Raw genomic sequence first — 23,780 nt, 5'->3', positions numbered from 1 at the left:
GTCACTGTGGAGCATGCAGCAGAGCAACAGAAGCATCAGGAGAGGCCTAACCTCAGCAAGGAAGGAGAGAACCAACTCAGGAAAGTTGTCCTCTGAGAGCCACATATATCCTCCCTCCCTCCATCCTTCCCTCCCTCTCTCCCTCCCTCTCTCTCTCTCTCTCTCTCCCTCTCTCTCTCTCTCTCTCTCTCTCTCACACACACACACACACTCACACACATACTAAACAATAATATTTAAAAAGTTCATGGACTCTCTCCAACATTGTATTCTACAATGTACACAAAAGTGATTGTTCATAATTATGATTATAAACGTTCTTTGATTCTGATTTTGCTCAGAGTGTTCAGTGATTAAACACTATTTTTGAGCATGAACTCTTCTGATAGGAGCACACTTAATTGTATTTTTCCACATAAAAGTCCTTTTACTTTCCAGTTAATATTAATACACATGAAACTCTTAATTACAAAGGAATTAACAAAGGTATAATCAAATTACAAAATCAAGAAGGTAAGTAAAATGTTGACATCCAACAAGATTATGGTTTTAAAATTACAGCTCTCTCTTGGAGACCCCAGTCAGCTTCACAGGGCACACTGGGAACTGCCGCTGACCTAGAACACAATACTGTGGCTCTTCACAGGCAGCCTCTGCAATCTTGGCCAAGCGCTATCACATTCTCCTATCTCAATTTTGCTCTAAAAGGGGTTAAAGTCAAGAATTTATTAGTATATTGTAAAACCAAATAAATCCCAGATCCAAAGATCATGTGTGAAAATGGAATGTCAATCCTGTTAACAACTATACATGAGCAGGTAAGGAAAGACGGGGCTAAGTGGTCACAACACAGCCAACACTGAGCCAGTTTTCATTGGCACAGACTGGCAGCATCAATGTTTCACCTAAGCTTCTGCGAACACAACCACAGCCATGTACTACCACCAGCGCTCTTACATCTTCACAGTTCCCAGGAGTGTGAGTCTCCACTCATATTAACACAGCAGAAAAAAAGAAAATAAAACTCTAAAAAGTAATCTCAGCTTTACATTTTAGAATTCTCCAACTTACATGGTTTGTTAAGACATTTGACGACAAGCGTCACAGGGCACTTCAGAAGTTCAGCATGGCAGTGCCCACAGCAACCCTGCAGCCTTTGACAATAAGCCAGAAAAGCCCCAGCTTTATGGGCCCTGGTGTTAAAGGGGAAACAGTCCACTGCGGACAATGGAGTTCTTCTGAAGCCACAGAGAGATGGACAAGTTCCTGGCCCATGATGCAAAAGTGGATGTGGCCTGGAGCTAGGCTGGATTTCACTCAGCCTACAGATTCTTGGTTAAGACTACTAGTGCCTTCTTGCTTGAGAAAGGCCTACTGGTCAAAGATAACAGCTACAGGATGTGGAGATAGTGTCAATCAAGTTTGCTGGCATCCAAGTAACCCTGACCCCTTTGTCACTTCACCAGGAGATACATTCCCATCTGGGATATGAGGACTACAAAATGCATAGACAGTGATCTTTAAAGGAGAGAGTATTAATATCTGCTAAAGTCCCCATGGGTAGACCATAGCTGTGGGCAGCAAGGAAGATGCTGTGACCCTTAATGATGACTTCCAAACCAGAAACACTGAGTTCACAGTCATCAAAATTCCTGGAACAATGATAATGATGATACCCCTGGCAAACAGCAAGGGATGTATTACCATACTCAGCTATGCAGAACTTATGCATATAGACTCTATTGATGTGCATCCTTCTAACTTCATCTGTAACAGTTTTAACCCCATGGAGAAATCCTTTGGTAAGGAAGAGCAGGTGATTTGGTCAACATCAGGGGCATGGAAGAGTTACTGTGTAGAAAGTGCTTTTCCACTCCCACAGTGCAAAATACTAGCACTGCCATCAGAGGGTCACATGAACACAGCCCAGGTAGAGACAGGAGCTAGAAGTAAAGTCTGAGTCCCAGACAGCCACTGTGACTTAGCATTCCTAAAGGTCTCTACTGGTATTGCCTATGATGACAGGGGCAGCAATTATGACCTCAGTCAGGAAGTTGGGACTGTGAAGAGGAGAACTGACATAGGAGGAGACCTGATATGACTCCCCTGCCCCTCAACCCCCACCTTTTAATAGTGTTAGTCTCTTGGGATTTTGGGGTACCCTCAATGATTATAAATTGGTATAATACACAAAAATCTTTGGTCAAGGTGTCCATCCCTTACCCACTTTGTGGTACTTAGGGTTAAACCAACTTTGTCCATGGTAAGCAGGTGCCCTACCACTGAACTACATCCCAAACATCTTTCTGGTTTTCATTTTAGTGTATGTGCACTACTGTTTCCATCTTTCCCCCAAGATAGTTATCTAAAGGTACTCTGCGAGTACAGGTAATGACTCCAGCGTATCACGTCTTTCGGGAGTCACCTGGTCTTTACAATTTTCCATGCACAGCAGTGTTTATTAAACATAAAGTTGCTTTGACAATACCTATTTAAAGGCAGGACAGAATTTTTTAATAATGAAAAACATATATGTAACCTTGAAATCATTTAATAAAACTTACCTTTTATTATGAGTCTTCTGGAACTTTTAAGATTACAATATTACTATTCTATTACCACAGCGGATACTGCCGGTATTTGGTTTTGGGGTTTTAGTTTATTTTTGTTGAAATCAGAAGTAGAAATGAAAATTATAATTCAACTTAATGCTTTAACCAAAAACTCTCTAAAATACTGGACAAAACTTGTAGCATTGGCTATGCAATCCTTTAAATTTACTGGTATACATAGTGTGTATAGGCCTGACTTCATTCTATATAGATTTGAAGGCTTAAAAAAGTTGTAAAAACAGAAATAAACACAAAGTAGGGTTAAAAGAAACATAAATTAGAATAAATAGTCAAAATCATGAAGTTAAGGAGAAATATGTGAAGAATAAGGACCAACATGAATGATTTAAATGAATTTTGACTTCATATTCCCTTTATGGCAATAAGAAGATTAAATCAGTTTACTAATTCCTCTTTTCTACTTTGTTTTGATAAATTCTCACTATGTTGCCCAAGCTGGCCTAGAACTTACTAAGTAGGCTAGACTGGCCTTGACCTCACAATCCTGCCTTGGCTTCCTGCATACTCATATTACAGACACAGCACATGCCTAGCTTACTTTTTATTAAGAAAAATACTTAACAGGACTGGCAAGAGGGGGTTCAACATGTAAACGTAGTTGCTTCCAAGCTTGACCATCTGAATTTAATTCCCAGGACTAAAACTTTGGAAGAAAAAAAAGATTCCTAGGTTCTAAAAGTACCCTACTGCAAGCAAGCTAACACACCATGGATGTGCATAAGTATGCACACACATGCACATGTGTGTACACACATACAAATAAAAATTGTAACTTACTTGGAAAAAAAACATGGGAACTATTTGTTCTTAAAGAGGACTCACTCAGATCTGGTTCCTAGTGCAAACACTGGTGCTTATAACTGCCTGAAACTCCAGGTTCTGGGAATCCAACACCCTCTTCTGGCCTCCACAAGCACCAGGCATGAATGTAGTACACTTACATACATATTTAGGCAAAAACACACACACATTTATTTATACATGCACCCACACATATAAACAAATCTTTAAAAAACAGAAAAGGATACCCAAACGCCATACCCTACCATAGAGATTTATGATTTGCTGCTCCAATCATAATAGCAATGAAATTATAACAGCTAGACATCCACCAACAGACACATAATGAAATTTTACATATTTACTATAGAATATCACTAGCTATTAAAAAATCAAATTTGTAGGAAAATGGATGGCCCTGGAAAGTATAATGTTAAGGAAAGTGATCCAGACTCAGAAAGAAGAAAGTCACATGCTCGCCCTCATTTGTGTATCTTAGTCTATGTGAGAATACAGTATAACATTTAGAAAGGAGACCAAGAGAGGGGAAGGTGGGGTGATGAGGAGGGATAGAATGCAGGCAAAAGAATGGCTCAAAAGAGGATGCAATGCTAATTAAATTCTAGCTTCAACTCCATAACATTTTTCTTCTTTTTCATTCGTGTATTCAACTTTCAGTGTAGCAAAGTAGCAACAATTACATTTGCGTCCAAAAGAATAGAACTGATAGTCTTCAGGGGCAGTAGTTAAGAGAGTTGGGCAAATACTTTTTAGTTTCATTGACTATTAGTACAACAGACATTTGGGACACTTATCACAAATTAAGCAGTACTATATAAACAGCACACGATGGTAGTAGAGTGATAAATTTATCATGTCCTTAACTTTGCCTCAGAATAATCTGGCAATGTAACAAGGCAATTATTATTTAAACATTATTTTCAAATGACAAAACTAAGATCTTGAACATTCTTATTACTTGCTCAATGTCCTATATTGATCATGTATTCTGGGTGATGACAAGTATGGATTCTTCAACTCTTTTAGTCATTTCTATGCCTGTCCTGTGTAACCTGATCTCTCCCAGTCTGAAATTCTCTAAGAGTGACTGAGCTTGTAGAGGTGCTGTGTTTGATTGTGCATGACAGACCACCTTAGGTAAAATTATTTTCTAAGTATATCTGCATAATACTGCCAAGAAAATTCTCATTTACATTTTGAATGGTCAAGAATGAAGTTTTTGTGCTGGTAAAGGTTGAGCAGGTAAAGGCCCATGTCATGTAAGACTGCTGACCCAATAAGTTCAAACCCCTGAACACACGTAAAGGTAAAAGGAAAGAAGAAAGCCCACAAAGTTATCCTCTGACCGCTACACATATGCCCTGTCATTCATGCAAGCAAACATTATGCGTGCACACAAAATCAAAATAATTTTTAAAATAAGAATGAAATTGCTGATAATTAGAAAAATCCTCCCAAATCCCTAAAGAAAAAGACACCAAAAAGAGAAGTATAACATGCAGGTTTATTAAATTATAAATCTGACATCCCCTTGCTCACATCAACTTAACAAAACCACAGGATTATCTGTCAATTCCTCAAATCTTTCTACCAAATCCATAATGATTACTAAAGGCCAAAATAAATGCATGTAGTAAACCCTGCTTCTTGCCTTTTCATTAGTCTCTAAACTGTGGCATAAAGACATGGGCTCTCTGCTTCTCTGCTTCTAACTGGCTCATGACAAAGGGCACTGACTGGCCATGAGGCCTGATGAGGTCCTGGGACACAGAAGCAGCCTTTTTTTTTTTTTTTTTTTTTTTTTTTTGGACGTTATCAAACAGAGAACAGGCAATTTACTTTGAGCCAGAAAAATAAAATATAATCTTGGGCCATCTGGTTCTGTAACACTCTATATTTGTTTAGAAGGGTCACTGTTGTCAAGTTATTGAATGTTATCTCTGGAATTGACAGGAAGAGGGAAGGTTTTGAAAAAAAGCCAGGAATACTAAAGCACCGGATATTAATGTGTAAAATTGTAAAATAGTATTTAAAAGGTTGGTCTTCAGTGATAAACAGACCACAGTTCAAATCCAAGCTTCACCACCTTTAAATGACCTGAGGCATGTTATCAGATTTCTTAATTCAACGTTCCCATCTATAAAGTCTAAATAACAGTACCCTGGAGGGCAGGTACAAACACACACACATACAGAGAGAGAGAGAGAGAGAAAGAGAATAAAGATACATCTATGTATGTGATTACTTCAGTTACCATTTAAAATATAATGATTACCAATTTAAATATAATTCTGATATAACTTTTCCTTAACTTTGGATGCCACTAAATATTTATATTTATCTATTTATTATGCATGTATGTGTATGTCCACTTACTTGCTATTTTTTTTATTATCGATTTGACCGACTCCAGAGTCATCTAAGAGAGTCTTGATTGTGAAATTGACTCAAATTGACCAGTAGGCATGTCTCTAGTGAACTGTCTTAATTTAACTGGTAAAGGAAGTACAGCTCACTGTGGGTGGTACCTTCCCCAGACAGGTGGTACTGAACAATAATGAGCCAATGAGCCAAAGAGCCAGTCAGCAAGGAGCACTCCTCCAAGGTTTCAGCTTGAGTTTCTAGCTTGAGTCCCTACTCCGACTTTCTTCATTGATGAACTATGTCCTAAAAGTGGGGGCCAAATAAGTCCTTTCCTCCCCTTAATTGCTTTAAGCTGGAGTACTTTATCAGAGAAACCGGATAAAAACTAGAACACTATGCTTCTGTAGGGAGGTCAGGGGACAACATGCAGAAGTCTGCTCTCTCCTCCTATGACATGGGTCCCAAGTACCAAATTTAGGGTGTAGGGCTGGCAGCAAGCACCCTTACCTACTGAGTCAGGTTGTCAATCTGACATGTCGAATATTAAAAATTTTTATTACTGTTATGAACATTTCTCCAGAGAGCAAAATAGAATTCAAATATAGAATCACAGTTTATGCTTACATACCAATTATATGGGTTTGGAGTCTATACATGATAAAAAAAAAAGACTTAAAGAAAAAGAAGGAAAAGAGAAAATCAACTCTATGAAAACTTCAACAATCTTCCTGTTGACAAGAAGTAAGGTTTTACTTCAACAGACCAGAGTACAAGCCAATTTATGGATCTCAAGGATGGACAAACACTTTTCTTTCACTTTAATAGGCAGGACCACCACACAACTATTTCCCCAATACCAAAACAAGCTGAGAGAAGACTGGAAACCAGGTAGGAAAGGCTTCCTCTTTCCCTTCTCTCAACAGTGAGCTGCTACACTTCTCCCCAGGAACTGCTGGGTTATCTAATTCCTCCATAATACTGTCCAGGGAGATCTGAGAATTGTTACAAACAAATTTCAAACCCTGGTACCTAATGGCTAATAACAAATAACTAAGACACATACACTAGACTAGATAAATGAATCAAAGAAACGCATACACCTAAATAGAAAGAGGAAGAGTGGTTGATCAACCTTCATCTACCCAGCATGCTATGTGAGCTCATACCCACCACTTCCTCTCGAACCACACTGACTGAATTTCAAAGTCTACAGTCTTTTTCAGTTTGCATCTCAATTCTGATTCCAGATGCTCACATGTATGTCCAGGCAGAAGAGTAGTATTTGCTTCTATACCTTGGGAATCTTGCTTTATTCTTACCTTCTCTGCACAGATTCAAGAAACAAAGCATACAACTAGACCTAGCACATCTTTCTGGCCCGTGGTCCCAACAAAAACAGCTAATTCATACTTTAAATTAAAATGCTAGTGGAAATGTATGTTTCATTTTTTTAAGATTGTTTCTGATTTTTCTATGTAATATTCAAATTTGAAGAGCAAATATCAGAGCCAATCCCTCGTCAAGGACAAATCATGACAGTGCAACTGCCGTTTGAAAGCCCCTTCCCTTCAACATTCCTGAAGAAGACTGATTTCACAAGACGTCCACACTAAACTGAGGATGGAGCTCTGTGGTAGAACACCTTAGCACGTGCAAGACACTGAATTCAGTTCTCAGCATCAATCAAACAAAAGATTTTCCCCAAACACAAATTCACAATAGTAAAGAAGCCTTTGAAATAGATGTCAAAATAATAAGTATTACTATTTCCAGCTCACAAGTCAGGCTTCACTCAGAATAAGAAATGCAACTCAAAGCAGATCAGCCAACAAGAGGCAGAGTCGTGACTACAGATATGTCTCCAAATGCACCTTTCCTTTCTTAATTCTCTTCCAAACATACAACATTATAGTTCAAGCCTTAAGATAGTCAAAAACAAGCCAGAAACTATATCATACTAGAGGGCCAATGAATGTAAAGGCCTGGAAATCTTTAAATGGCCAAACTTAAATATTCACAACTACATGACTACACTCATGACCTTCAATGTAAACATCATAAATACCACCTATAAGCTGAACTAATTGGTAGCAAGTCTACCAAAATTCTACAGTAAATGTTTGAGAACACAATCGAACTCAGACAAAGAAACCCATGAAGAAAACAGGTTCACGGAAAGACAGAGTTAAATGACATGGAGATTATCAGGTTCTGAGAGCACTGAAGCAGTGACACCCTGAGTGGAGCCTCACAGATGGGGCATCTATGGAATGCTTGGAAACAGAAGCGGAAAACGGGTCCCAGGGATGCAAATCACCATTAACGAGGCTAAAGGCATAGACAAAACAGCAGCTCTCTCTGCCTACTGATGTCTTCAGGTACCGTCTCATAGATTCTGTAATAGGACCACAGCTGTTAAACTAAGAAGAATCCACATGTTCAGTATTACACATTCATTCTAGTATGTTTAGAACGCCCAGCTTCAATATTCTACTGTTGGATCATGAAACAACAAAATATTTTGAGAAAATGTAGGAAGCCACTTCTATGTTCCTTAGAAAGGAAAAGGACTGCTGATCTGCAGCATGAGGATGATGATAATCTGAGTAACGGCTAAGGGGCCACTATCAGAACATCAGGAAAGAACGACGTTGAGGAGGACCTGGGCAAACTGAAGCTGTTTTACAGGACACAAAATTATGCAATCACCATGCATTTAGTGTCATATTTTAAAAATCTATTGAGAAATATCTGACAAACTGATCTATGAACCAATGTGTTCCATGGGTAGCTTTTCTCGTCAACAATTATCTGAGCATTTATTTAACATGGAATTGACATATTAACATTACTGTAACATATGCTGAAGCCTTGACAGGAGAGGAGGCAGTCTAAAGTAAGATGCATGTGATCCCCATTTCCTCTGTAGAGTACTGATACAACAAACCCAAAGAATTAAGTTTTCTCCATGTGCTCCTGCTGGGAAAGAGCCTAAAGCCCTGATGCCACCCAGAGACGCTTCAAAAAAAGAGATTCATATTTTTGACAGAGTAACTAACATGCATATTTCCTGAATGTCTTTTAGGACATTTCTAAATGTCCTAAATTTTCTAAATTTTCTAAAGACTGTGACATTGTTTCAGGAAAAAGAGAAATAAAAGACTCTCTAGGATTGACCAAACTGTAATACATTCCATTTCCCTGCAAATTTTTGTTTCCTAATTTGTCTTTTTTTTTCAATTTTTTAAAGATTTATTTATTTATTATGTATACAATGTTCTGCCTGTATATGTCTCTGCAGGCCAGAAGTTGGCACCAGATCTTATTACAGGTAGTTGTGAACCACCATGTGATTGCTGGGAATTGAACTCGGGACCTCTGGAAGAATAATCAGTGCTCTTACACACTAAGCCATTTCTCCAGTCCCTCCCAATTTGTCTTAATTAGAGTGGAAGGCCCGGGCTATATGGCTCAGCAGTTAAAAGCACATACTGCTCTTACCTGAATTTGAGTCCAAGCACTTATTGTATCATAGTGACCTACTAACTACAGTTCAAGGGGCTCTAGTGCCCTCTTCTGGCATTCACAGGTAGCTGCACTCATCTGCACATACCAAACGTAATTTATTACAGCAAATTCTATATTATATTTATAAATCGAATGTCCTATATGCCTACTCTCTTAGTTTATGAGAATATAGCTGAGCTATATAATATCTCCAATTCCAAATCCTCCTTTACAGTGTCAAATACTTTCAGGTATATTTTCACATGCCTATGTTGTTTCTTTTACTATATTTTCTTTGATTTATTTTTCTAGTGTTCTCCCTGAGGATCACAATTAGTAGTTTTCCTAAATTATTCTTTTCTGAATTGAAACAAATCTATTAAACTATTACTAAGATAATTTTATAATTTTGTGTTAGTAAGCTGTAGTTTAGAGAAAAATAGAAGGAAAATTCTATTTCATTTATTTTTAGACCTGCCTTTCATAAACCTAGTGTCACCTTTACAATTGCCCTTTATCTCACGTGACACGTGTGAACTGTCATTTGAACCATCAGGTCTCCCTTTACACTTAGAGAGGTCTCTTAGTGACACTCCTCTAGTTTTGCTTATTTGGAAATGTCTTCTAGCTTTTAGAGTTTGGCTAGCCACAGAACTCCTGGATGACAGTCATTTCCATTCAATGCGGCAAATGTCTTCTCACCTGAGTATTAGAAATCAGCTGATAATTACTGAAGACCCCATATGAGGGAAGTCACGTTTCCCTCCTGCTTTCAAGGCTAGGCTGGCACTCACTTCCATAAAAGTCAATGTGCATCTACATACGGTAGCTTGATCTATTCCATTCAGGTTATGTTGAATTCTTTGAATATATAAATCAATATAGTCTAACTTGCTTTGGAAATTTTCTGTAATTATCCTTTTATTCTTGCCTTTGTCTTCTTCTGGAGCTCAGTTTATGCATATGTTGGTACATGCGTTGGTGTCTCTTGAGTTCCTTGTTTTCTGCTTGGGGGTTGGTTTCCCCTCACACTAGGTGGTCTCTATAGGCGTATCTCCATGTTGGCTGCTTCCCCTGCCAGCTCATGTATGCTGTTGAGTCCCTCTAATAACGTGCTTGCTTTTTTCAAACTCCAGAATACCTGTGTGACTATTTTTAAAATCTGTATCATTCTTTTCTCTTGATAAAACATTTTCTTTCATTTAGTCCTTTAGATATGTTTCACTAAGTTCTTTGAGGTTCACATTTATAAAAGCTAACTTTTTATCTTTTAAATATAATATCTGGATGCCAGAGCTGGGCATAGTAAAGCACACCTACAATTCCAGCACTCCAGAGGCAGAAACAGAGTGATGGCTGGATTCCCGTCCAGCTTTATCTAACCAGTAAGGTCCAAGCCAGCTAAGGATACATGGGAAGACCCTGCCTAAAGAAATTAAAATCAATTAACTAAAACAAATATGGACTGGCAAAGAAGAGTTTTCTGTTGGTGGTGTTTGTTTAGTTTTTCCTTTTGTCCTATGTATGTGTTATGTCCTGTGACAAGGTCGTAACTGAGGCCAGAAAATGCCAACCCAACTAATGCAGAATGCTGTGACAAACCAGAGTTACTGGATACCACAATGCCAGCTTCATCTGCATGGCACAGGTGCATGGGTAGAAACTGCAGCGAATGGCTCACCCCATCCACACGGGACTCCTCCCCTGAACCTAATTACCATAGGCAAACAGCCTTTGATCACTGCAGTGCCTGCTGTTCCAGCAGATACACTAAACTTTTTACTTCTTGTCTAAAGGGTGAATTCTTTCACCAACCTGACAAATTCCCTGAAATATCTGCCATTTCTTTGAAGTTTAAATATTTTGTATGAAACTGAACATTTTATATAGTATATTTCAATGCCCTGATGTATGAATTATTCCATTGTCCTCCCAATGTATCTGGAATTTTTTTCAAATTTGCTAACTTAGCACTTATATAGATTCTATTACCTAAGAACGGCCACCAACTTTTCTGCTAACGTTTCTTTTTAAATTCCAGAGTTTAATTTGTAAGCAAGGCTTACTAGTGGTCACACTTGTGTAAATACAATACCATGTTCAACGACGGTTCAGATGATTTCCTCAAGTGCCCCGGTTATGTATGTTCTATCCTTTGCCAAAGGCATCTTTATGAGGTGCTAACTCCAACTTTAAAGGGCTTGTAAAGGAGCCCTTGCTTTCACTTTCTAATGACACAGAGTCTGGAGATCACACAGAGGTGAGATCTTTCAGATCTTTCCTAGACAAGTATCGCAGCCTTAAGTATTAGGCAGACTTAGATATCAAGACACACACACAGAGCTTTCTAATGTTCTATGATTGGCTAGTTCTCCAGGACTTCCCTTAAAATTCTTAACCAGGCTCTGGTTTGTACCAAATCAAGTTATAGCCTTAAGCAGTAGAGATCTTGCCAAGGGTTGGCTATTGTCTCTGTAATAGCTTGGAAAATGAGCTTTTTCTTTCTCCAAGCACAGTTCAAGTCAACCAACTAGCCAAGCATTCTCTTAGAACAGTTTTCCCAGGGAGCTGCAAGTTCAGACAAAACACTGACTATGCTCTCGGGATGAAAATTATTTTTACTGAAGTTACAAAGACAGAAAGATTCATTCATATTCTCTCCTTCCCCTCATTCAAACCCGCTCAGTTGCCAGGTTTTAGCTACACCACTTGGGTGGTGCACAGGGGAGATGGGAATACCATTAAGTTCCACAGACCTCACTGTCTTTCAAAGGCTCCCTCATTTTTTTTTATCTTCTCTTTCTTTTCCAGTGCATCCTCCAGCTTTGAAAATTATCAGAATCCTAAAGGTAGCTTGATTTTCACTATTTTACTCATATTTTTGTCATTTTCATTATCCATAGTTCTGGATGTCAACCATGCTCTAATTCTAAAGCTACCTTCTAGTTTTGGGAAATCTGGCTATAAATTTTAGAACACTGATTCTAATCTATAGAAAAAATTATGGGGAAAATTTCATTGTAGCATTAAAAACAAATAAAAAAATATGAAACATTGTCCTCCAAGGGAGTAAAAATAGGACTATGTGTAAAGCCTTACCACACTGTATCTAATTTTTTTTTCTATTAAAAAAATGTGATTTGAGATCTGTGCTCATTAACAGCATTCCAAGTCCTTTCTATAAAGTAGAAAAAACTCAGAGAAAGAAAAGCTGCTCCATCTTACCTTACTTGGAAAATCCAACTCAACTGTGACAGACAGAAAAAAAATTTAAAAATACCAAAAAAAAAAAAAAAGAAACAAAAGCACAGAAATCTGGAGTGAGGAGTTGAGAGAGAGAGAGAGAGAGAGAGAGAGAGAGAGAGAGAGAGAGCGAGCGCTAAACATATTAGACAGTCATACAAGACACAAGAGAGAACCCAGAGGGAAGAAGACATCCCTAAGGCTGTTCGTGGGCAGCTATCCCTCCCAAGAGTCTTCTGAAGAGACTATCAATAAAGAATACTTCAGAATCACACAACTTTAGTTAAATCTGTGGCACTGAAGTCAAATAAAAAAGAACTTCTGGAGAATAATTATTCACCACTACATTTCTATTTAACATCACACTTATACCAGCCACGTGAATATCACAACCATGTAAGGAAGCCAAAGAAAATCAATGCCTGCACAAGAATGTTGCTGGGCATTTTTTTCTGTTGCACAACAAACTAAACCAAGACTAACTGGCTTGACTCTCGTATATTTCACAGTTCCCATAATGAGGCAGAGAGGCCTTGCAGGAGATCTTCTGACTGCTTCCTGTTTGAAGGTGACACAGGCGAATCAAGAGACTAGGATAGCTAGGCTTGGCTCTCCAGACCCTTATCAAGCCTATCTCTTTTCATTTAGCCAGTTTTTCACGCGGTCTTTCTAGAAGGCTAATTAAATTTGTTATAAGACTCGGTCTCCTTAAAACACAAACACTGAAGCTGCCAGGTCCTCCTAAAGATCACAAATAGACCCAGAGCAGCTTTTAATTTTATGCTGTGTTTGTGAAATATTCTTGTGCATATTTGTTAAAGCTAAAATGGAAAAGAAAAGGACTTTGCAAGAGTTCTGAACACTATAATGTAACCAAGTACTGAAACAGTAAGGCAAATGTTCACATGATCAAAATGGAATCAAATATAAGAAACGCAGAAAAGTTGGATGAAGATCAGAAATTATAGTCAGAGGTTATGTTCTGTTCCTTCTCACAGTGAGGGTCAATGTAGGTTCAGCTAGAAGCTTAATTCTAAGTGAGTTCATAAATCACTAACTAGCTGAACAACCTTGGCCAAGTCAATTAGTCTCTCCACATATCAGCTCTTCCTTTGTTCACTAAGCAAAGTCATATTGCTGTATTTTACAGGAACGTGGTAAAAACAAGTAAGGAAATGTTTTAAAAGCCTCAAACTGTTGAACAAATAGGAGACAGTACAATTTACCTGAGAACATGCTAATTTCAATATATGTAGACAGATTCTATTCTAACAATAAATTATAAAAATCTCATGCCAAATATTATGCTATTGGCTAAAATTACAGCAAATTTTACTACAGATAATCAAGAACACTATAATTTCCTGTCCAACTGTATATCAACAAGTGATATATATATATCACTAATATAGTCATTAACAATCTTTAAAATATAATAGACCTTATATCTGTCCTCTACACTAAGCAGCAAATAAAGGTAAGATTGAATGCAAGATCTTCCAATTTCACCCATATTTGTGTTTTTTTTCATAACCATATTTTCACATGCATCTACTAAAACTGTAATCAGAGTGTTATGGTTGGAATGTGTAATGGTCCCCATAGGCTCTTGTTTGAATTTTTGATCTCCAGCTGAAAACACTATGCAGGGAAGTGTGGCCAAGAGGTGGAACCTCTCTGGTTGAAGTGGGTCACTGGAAGTGAACTTAAAGGACACACTTGAGGTTCACTCTCAGCTTTCTGGTGTGTATGTAATGTGACTAACCAGCCTAATGCTCCTACCACCGCGCGTTACAATCCTGAGTCAATGATGGGCCACGTCCTTCTGGACTGTAGGCTAAGAAAAACCCTTTCTCCTTAAATGACTCGAGGTCATCAGAGCAACAGAAGAGTAGCTCAGACAGAAATTACAAGTGGGGCTGCTGTCCTGTTAAACTTCGCCAGGTGGGACTTAGGCTCTAGGCATGGTTTGTAGGAGAAATGTAGAAGAGTTTCGAACTCTGAGGAAAGAAGCCACAAAATGCCATAAGCAGAGCCTAAGTGGGCCATTCCAGTGGGAGTTTTGAAGACAAGAAAGCTAATAAAAATGCTAACTGTGAAGGCCTGGCTTAAAAAGTTTAAGAGGGGAACAAGGACACTATTGGGATCTAGGCCAGTGGCTAATTGGGTTATATTCTATCAGTGAATACTGGCTGCAATCTGCCTGCGTCTTAAGAACCTGAGTGACGCTAAATTCAAAAGTAATGGCCTGATTTGTGTGACAGAGAAATTTTCAAGTTACAATACAGAGGCTGTGTCACAGTTATTGCTCACTGCTCTCATTCAAATGTATAGTCAAAGAGAGCAACAAATACAACAAAAAAATTGTTTTAATGACAAAGCATCTGTAACTCTTTAAACATATTAGCATTATTAAAGAAACTCTCCCTACTCAGCACTGGGATGGGAAGGAGACCTTGAAGGCAAGACACACACACAAGAAAGACTCAGCTTCTAAGGAACACACGGAAACAGGGCAACCTATTCCTGAAAAGCAAGAGAAAAAGAAACTACAGCACAGAGCAATAGATATTCATTACTACAATGTGTCACCTTTCTCATCTATAAAATGGCTTCACATTAGAAAGTATCCTTCTTTCTTTTAAACGCCTAACTTTGTTGGGTGTGGTGGCAAAGGCCGGTAAACTCAGCACTTGAGAGGCTAAGGCAGAAAAACTGAAAACTTTAGTGCAACTTAAGTTACAGAGTGAGTGTTCCATGCCAGTGAGGGCTACAGAATGTGACCCTGACTCACATAAAATAAGATCAATAATAATGTCAACAAACACACATACAACTAATTTTTATCCCACATGGTTTTCATAAGTCACAACAGCCATGTTATGAGAACACCAGCTGGGAAAAACAATAAACTTCCACATTTACATGTAAAGAAGTCATGAGAACAAAACTACAAAAGAGCAGAGCAAAATTTGTGCTCCTGTAGATATGTGTCCTTGACGTTAAATCAAGGGCCTTCTGCACACGGTCTAGCACTGAGTCACATCTCTAGGTACAACGTTTTTTAAGTGTTTAAAAACACAAGCAGTTTTAAAGGTATTCTGGCTTGCAGGTATTAATCGGTGGTAAAGAAGCGCTACACGAATCACTCTACATAAGGAAGCCATCTTGAAATTTAAGAGGGGAAGAAAAAAGAAAAAAAAATGTCCAAAAGACAAGGTACTACAGGTATAATGGGAAAAGTAAAATCAATGAAAGAAATACTGTCTTAGTATATTTGGTACTATTACAGACTATTACAAACTGGATGATTTATAAAGAATTATTTCTGGCCTGTGGATGGCTTAAAGAGGAAAGGCTGACAATCCCTGGGATCTACCTGGTGGACAGGAAGAGCTGACTCCCACTCCTGCAGGTTGGCCGCTCACCGGAACATCTGTATTATGATCTGTGCACATGTATGCACACACTCCAACACATACACTAAATCCACTGACGAATTATCGTAAGTTGAAAAAAATAATTACTTCTGATGGTTCTGGGAACAAGGAAGTCCAAAGTGAAAAGGGGATGAATACACAATGTTCTCAACAGACTCAAGCCCTCTTCCCGAGACATCCCAAAGGCAGAAAGCAGAAAGACTGGACTGTAAGAAGCAACACGGTAGGGTTCAAACTCACTTTTATTTTAACACATTCTCATAACTGTCCCATTTCTGAGATGACATAAACATAGGGTTACTGTCAATCACGGCTGAACACTGGGAGAGCCGTTCAAATGACAGCAGGTGTGGTACACCTTCTAAAGTCATTTGTCAGCTGTCAAATACAAGTTCATGACGTTACTTTTCAAGTGATGTGCAAATTTTTAATTAAAAAGATTCGTCACACTTAGTATCAAACAACCAGCAAAGAAACACAACATTAAAGTATAATTATTGGTAGTAAAGAGTGACATGTTTGCTAAAGTTATTTTTCAATTGATTAAAATATTCCTAAACCACTTACCTTTATGAACTAATTATATTCTTTAGAATTCTTATTAAAGAAACAATTAGATGCACAAACTTGGTGTGCAATTAATAATTAGTACCAAAATAATAGTAAGATATCATCTATATGTGTAGAAGATTGCTTCAATAAACTGATATATTCATAAAAGTCAAAAACAATATAAAATTTACTTCACTCTCATGGAAATTAGTCAAGATGAATGTTTAAAAAAATTGTGAACAAAAGATACAGTCAGGTGTAAAAAAAATCCTTCTTTATAGCCCAGAACTGATATATATAAGGATATAATACTCAAGAAAACTCAAAATGTTGAAGATAATGTTATCAGTTCAGTTCTAAGACTAAAGACTTGATAATGCCAATGTACAATTGCCAAGACACATTAGATCAGCATTCTAGCTTTCATGTGATAGATGATTTAATACCCTTTTAATTTCTTAGGGGATTTTATGATCAGAAATATGCTTACAAAACACACATACAAAAGCATTCAAAGGCAGAAAGGAGAAACACAAATTAGAAGATAATCTTCCTTTAGAAATATCTAAGTATATGCTTTTCCTACTAAAGATCAATAACTGTGTCAATCAATTCAAGGCATATATACTGGTACTCTTCCTTACCTGGCAACTGGGTGGCAAAACCACCAGAGTAAACATAGTATGGGCTTAAAGTACAAATGTTACATTTGAGTTTTACTTTATCATGTGCTAACTCAGTAAATTAACATCTTAATATAATAGTTATATTTAGCAAATTTATCTAACATTTTCTAGGACCAATCTTCGCAACTTAAAAATGACATGATGAACAGGATTGTCTTGTCCTAGAGCTTTACCCAGGTGTCTCACAACTGAATTCAATGAAGTTTAGAAAAAAATTAATATCTCTGAAGTCCTAGGACAACCCATAATAATGCATGTTGGTGTTTCTGGGGCAGAATAAACAAATGTTTCAATTACAGGTAAAGACTATTAAATAGTCTCATGTTATTTACTTCAGGTTTGACAACCACATTAGTTTACCTAGAACTCAAGGAAATGGGATTTTCAGACCATTTTCAATATGAAAAATGAAAATAAAGAATCTAAAACCTCAGGTGTCCACTTCATTTGGAGAGTTAATGTGAAGATTATAGGAGTTTAACAAGGTGTGTTCCTCTGGGGCTGACACACAGTATCTGTTATGAAATGTTAACTAGTTACCAACATATGATGCAAGACTATCCAAGAAAGCCTCATTCTTGACTCATTTTTCATTTCTTCTATATTCTATATTTTTAAAAAAAACACTTACAGTAACTTAAGTTTTTCATAAGGATGTGTGTTTGAATGTTTGTCTGCATGTATGTAATGTGTACTACATGCATACCTGGTACGAAGGAGACCAAGGGAGGGAGTCTGGAACAGAAGTTACAGACAGTTGAGAGTTGCCATATGAGTGCTGGAACTGAACTTGGGTCCTCTGTGAGAGCAGCATCTCTCCAGCCCCAACATGAAGTTTCTTTTATGTAACAAAGGAATTTTAGTACCATAAATCAAAAGTACTCAGTTTTTAATCTTAATATATCTGCAGTGGTTTGAAAGAAAATGGTCCCCAAAGGGAGTGACCTTGTTGAAGTAAGTGTGTGGGGGCAAGATTTCAGGTCTCTTTTACCCCAAGTTTTCCTCAGTGTGACAGTCATTCAACTTCCTGCTGGCTTCTGGTCAAGACATTGCCAGCTTCATGTCTGCCAGCATGCTGCCATACTCCCTGTCATAATGATAATGGGCTGAACCTCTAAAACGATAAGCCACTACCTTAATTAAATGTTATCTTTTATTTTTTTTTCCAAAAAAGGATTGCTCTGTAGTCTTGGAGCATATCCTGGGACTAACTCTTGTAGACCAGGCTGGCTTTGAACTCACAGATATCTGCCCTCCTCTGCCTCCCGAGTGCTGGGATTAAAGGCGTGTGTCACCACCACCCAGCTTAAATGTTATCTTTTTGAGAGTTGCCATGGTCATGGTGTCTCTTCACAGCAATAGAAAACACTAAGACAAATCTAAGAAAATAATTTACACATCCCCATACTTTGCATATATAATTCTTAGTCATGATCACAAAAGGAATATGGCATCAAATTAGCAGCATGATTATACCGTGAACAGAGACATAAAGAATACACATATTATTTAGCTGAATAACTAATCCTCAAGATGCAAATTTGAATCACCGCATTATGAAGCCATGCAGTGGTGCAAACCTTTGCTCACTCCTATCAAGAGCATTTTGTTGTCAATGTGGAGGCCCTTCCAATCATTCCATGTCCAGAACAGACTGTGGGTGGGGGGGGGGGGGAATCGCTGAATAGTATCACCTAAGGGTGTTTAGCTGAGCACACTAAACTAAAAGCTCATTAACTAGTTTGAGAAAAACTGATGTCACTGCCTTCATAGAACATAAACTCCAGACACACATTCAATGTGTACAATGACTTGAGTCTAAACAATTCAATTACATTTCAGTCTAAATAGCTATGTTTAACTTCAATTTGTATATTTTATGATTCTTATTAAATTTCATGTTTTTAAAGAACCACTGATTTTAGGATTTCTTCCTGTGTTTGTAGGAAAGAAACCTCATAGATTGCTATAATACATTAAGAAGTAATGTATATTTGTATATCATGAAAACCCAACTTGAAACTTACATATGAAAAACTCTACAATTTTCTGATGTGAAGGAACCATTCCTAGCAATTCTACTACTATTACTGAAGACTACTATAACCCAGTATTTTTACTCTATAAACAGACAGTAACTCATAAAAATTACTTTGACAAACCTAAATGTGTTTAACTACCAGGGTTAGTGTTATGAAATTCAATAAACATTACAAATATCAGAAAGAATGATATACTTACTAATGTTACATTTTACTTCATTTAATAAGGGAGTCTTATGTATTTAGCATTTTTTGTATTTTTTGAACTAGTATAAAAACAAACTACTACAGGCCCCAACTTTTTAAATCATTTTTATTTCCTGTATAGTGTGTAAAAATCAAGAAACATTCATCGAGAGAGACAGACAGACAAAGAAGGAAGGAATGAGAGAGAGAGAGAGAGAGAGAGAGAGAGAGAGAGAACATCAAGTCTAATTCTTATTTCTAGATCCACAATGGGCAGTAAGAAAAGATATAAACCTGATCACCACTTATACCAAAATAAAGAACAAACAGAGATAGTTAGCTATTCTTAGTTTACAGACAACCATACAGAGCTGTGAATAGCTGTGAAGCTTTGTAACTCAAGGTCCCAAGTGAAAGAAACCAAGATGAATCTGCTCTACAGACCAGTTTGACTTACAAAAATCCCTGTGAACATGGTTCCCGCAGAATGTCTTTAATTTGAAAACAATCTGAAAGTTCCTGACATGATGGATAGAATATTTCAGAGCCATATCAGAGTTCACAGTCACACCATCAACACGAGAATTACATTACTCGAATTGTGTTTCTTTACCTGTCAGTCAATGCTTCCCCATTAACATCAAGGAGACAATGGCTACACCATAAACTGACCAATCAGAACAAGTTCTTACAAATACTAAACACACATACACACACACTTGTAAATTGTGGCCTAGTATGCAAATGAGCTACATTATAATTGCTGACTTCTATACAAACTTGCTTAATTTCCGCCAGTTCCCCTTTCCAGTAACTTCATTCATTTTGCATACAACAGAAGAGATTAATGCCACCCAAACTAAAGGAGGTCTAAATTTCAGAGTAAAAGGAAAAATGGTGTAAGGAGAAACATATGTGAAAGTATTCTCTGCTGCTTTCCTTGGGATGACGGAGGATGCTTCCTCCACTACTTTTCATAAGGAAGAGTTCGACCAGCACATTCACGACTTTATTTCCTTTATATTATTTCTAAAAATATACTGCAACCACCTTTACAAATTCACCTAAGTTTATATAATTATTAGATATACAATGTCTATAGTCACATACTCTCAATTATGGAAATCAGTCAGTAAAATGAGTATCAGATTGATTTGATTAACAACTTTAATGGTTTGAAAAATACAAGAAAATTGCAACATTTCCTAGTAAACTATCTGAAAGAAAAAGCTGGTACTTTAAATATACTTTGATAAAAGTATACTCTTAAATTATAACTCCTACACATAAATGCATAGTTATGTTTCAAATTATGTTGTGAGGGCTTAGACACAAAATTAATCACCATTCTTAAAACCTTATTGTAACCTTATATCCATGATAAAATTTCAAGAAATGCACTGGGGAACTTTTGGTGCAACCTCTGGAGGACATTTACAGAAACACAGTCTGAAATGGAGGCTACAGCATCAGAGACTACAGCTGTAATCCCAGCAATTCCAGTATTTGGGAGGCAGAGACAAAGTTCTCCGTGTCTGTCTCTCTCTGTATGTCTTTGTCTCTGATTCTGTCTAGCTCTCTCTCTCTCTCTCTCTCTCTCTCTCTCTCTCTCTCTCTCTCTCTCTCACACACACACACACACACACATACACACTCACACACACACGGGCGGGGTTGGTAGCATATAGTTTTGGTGTCTCTTTAGCTCTGAGATGATAAGAAAGTTCTTATTTCTCTTTGTCTTGTTTCCAAATTAGCAGCCAGTACATTCATTTTCCCACAGAAACTGAAGATTTTCTTCAGAGAGCAAGGCTATTTAAAGAACCCAGAACTTTCATAGATTCTACCTTACCACCACATCTTCCATTGGAAATAAATAAAGGTTCATAGGACTATGAAATAAACTTGAAAGGTAGCTTTTAAAGAATAATTGAATGGGTAGTGTAACTCAGAGATAGGCCATGTGCTTAGGCCTGAGAGACACTAGGTCTAATACACATCATAGCAAAAGCAAGCATATTAGGACAGAATTAGGACAGAGAATTTGCCTAGCATGCATGAGGCCCTCGGTTCAAAAACCAGCACCATGGGGGAAATATAAACTACATCTAAAACCATTAAGACACATTTAATTAGTAGATCATTAGATCACTAACTACAAGGTAAACCATAACTACTTGAAAATGCCAACTTTAAGTTTCATTTAAAAAAAGAAATGGCAAAATAATGTTTTATCAAATTTAATGGACTGGCAATTGAATTTCAACAATTAGGAAAGGTAAGAAAATAGCTGAATGCAAACACCATCTCAGAGAGCAATGACAAACAGCTAATAAGTGCTCAGACACTAAACCTATCCCCCAACATCACAATCCACCCCAGCTCGTTTTATGTTTCTACACGCCAAAAAGGCTCTCTTTAAAGAACTGTTTGCAATGAAAGCAAAGAGCTCACATCACCCAAATGCAGAAACCAAGCTATTACTGAGTGAAGGAATTATGACATCATCAGAAACATGTTAGCCAATTACCACATATTCATACCCACTGGTCTAAGTGTTATCATGTCATTGTCTGAACTTCAGAAAGTGACTGCTATTTTTCTGCCTTTAAGTAGATTCTGCTATGTGCACGATGTCTGGTAAATTAACTAGTATAGAAATGCAGAAAGTATGTACAATTATTTGGCTACCATTTTAGGATACCCAATCCAGACAATATGGAGGTTGACACACGGGTACCAAAGTAATGTAAAAAGACTGCACCTTTTATTTTTGGTCTCTTTAAACTGGTCTAAGCTTGTAAAGTACTTGATTATCTCACATAAAGGGGTGAAGATGCTTTCTCATTATTTCCTATACACTGAGTGATAGCTATATGAATTTTCAATACAGCATGCCTTTATTCCTACCTGAGACAGCTGGAGGTGACAGAGGGGCTAGGTGATAGACAGCAGAGAGAAGTTCTCTTATAGTTTCCATAGCACCACGAACAAACAGGGTTCCTGAAGCATTTAAAAGAATTACATGACACAATCTAATGATGACTCGAGTACACATAGTTGTGAAAGAATAAAGTTCCTCACCATACTCATTGCCAACCACCAAGAAAAGCACATTTCAAAATTTTAAATACACAATTTTGAAAACTTTCAGACATGAGATCCTGTATATGACAGACTGAAGTATTTTACTCTTCGAGTGTCTCTGTGTTACATGGTAATAGAGGACATGATCAAGTTAGCCCTAGTCTCTCAACCAGCCAAACTCAAGGTATTTGTTTCATAAAATGTCAGAAATACCAAAAGTTCAAATATATTAAAAGATAAATTAGATTAACATAAAATTATTTTTAAAAATCTTGAAACTGTTTATTATTTTAAATTACTGCGCTTGAGGATAAATATTACTATATGTCTCAATTATTTAAAAGTACTCTTTGTAACTAAATCTCTATTTTTTTAATTTCTTTTTAAGATAAAAAGGATATTAGTTTTTGATTTTACAGGAAACAATGGGAATATGTTTTTAATAAATTGGAATTCAATGAATAAAATTAATGCTTTAATTATCAGAAAAGTACAAATGAGGAAAAATAAGGAAAGGCGATTTCTTAAATGTTTGCTTTACAACGTGAAGAGGAAAGAACAAACAACTCTAAAAATCATCTACTAACTCTCTGTATTTAAAGAAATAAAAATGAGACAAGATTAACAACTAACATATATTAGCTCAAATCACAAATCATTAAGATTTCTCAAAAATAAAGAAGTAAAAATGAACAGACCATAAAGTTGAAACATTAGTAAAATACACACAATAAGCAATTTTATAGGGAAAAAACTTCCAAGACAGGATCTTACTATGCAGATTAAGTTGTTCTCAGATTCAACACAACAGATCATCCCACCCCTGCCTCCTGAGTGCTGGGATTAAAGGTGTATGTACTGTACTGTACTTTCTTTAGAGTGCTGGGATTAAATTACTGTACTTTCTTCAGAGGTGTTTTGTTTTGTTTTGTTTTGTTTTGTTTTAGAAATCTCTGGTTCATGGTAGAAAAACAGGAGGGGTTATTTTGAAACCACTGATCTTTATTTCCAATACATTCAACTTACAGCGACAAGGACAACATAACACACACTTATGTATCTGTTTATATCCCTATTCAGGTTATTTTTGCTGGCCTAACTTTGTCCCATGATACCACAGGTCAGTTTAGCATAATGTGTACCTTATAGTCAACTATAAACGGCAATACAGTTTTCTAGCATGATTCAGCTTTGTTTTCATTTTCCTTAAAGGTAGAAGTGACATTAAGTGACAGTTGC

General features: G+C 37.1%; 1 protein-coding gene across 9 annotated transcripts in view; it reads right to left on the bottom strand.

The window, feature by feature from the left end:
- Rfx3 (regulatory factor X3) overlaps positions 1–23,780 on the bottom strand; it is a 243,934-nt gene that overhangs the window by 192,359 nt on the left and 27,795 nt on the right. For 3 of the 9 annotated variants that reach the window (XM_087908011.1, XM_087908016.1, XM_087908015.1), the window contains exon 2: positions 22,365–22,457. The exons of the other annotated variants lie outside the window; for them this stretch is intronic. In XM_087908011.1, coding sequence (XP_087764137.1) covers positions 22,365–22,434 — 70 coding nt within the window. In that variant the 5' untranslated portion in view covers positions 22,435–22,457. The remainder of the gene's footprint in view (positions 1–22,364; positions 22,458–23,780) is intronic. 9 annotated transcript variants of the gene reach the window in all.

The sequence above is a fragment of the Myodes glareolus genome, chromosome 7 (assembly GCF_982192425.1).
Source record: "Myodes glareolus chromosome 7, mMyoGla1.1, whole genome shotgun sequence".
NCBI classification, from domain to species: Eukaryota; Metazoa; Chordata; class Mammalia; order Rodentia; family Cricetidae; genus Myodes; species Myodes glareolus.
The sequence above is the reverse complement of the archived record's forward strand: the minus strand, read 5'-3'. Positions and strand labels throughout refer to the sequence as shown.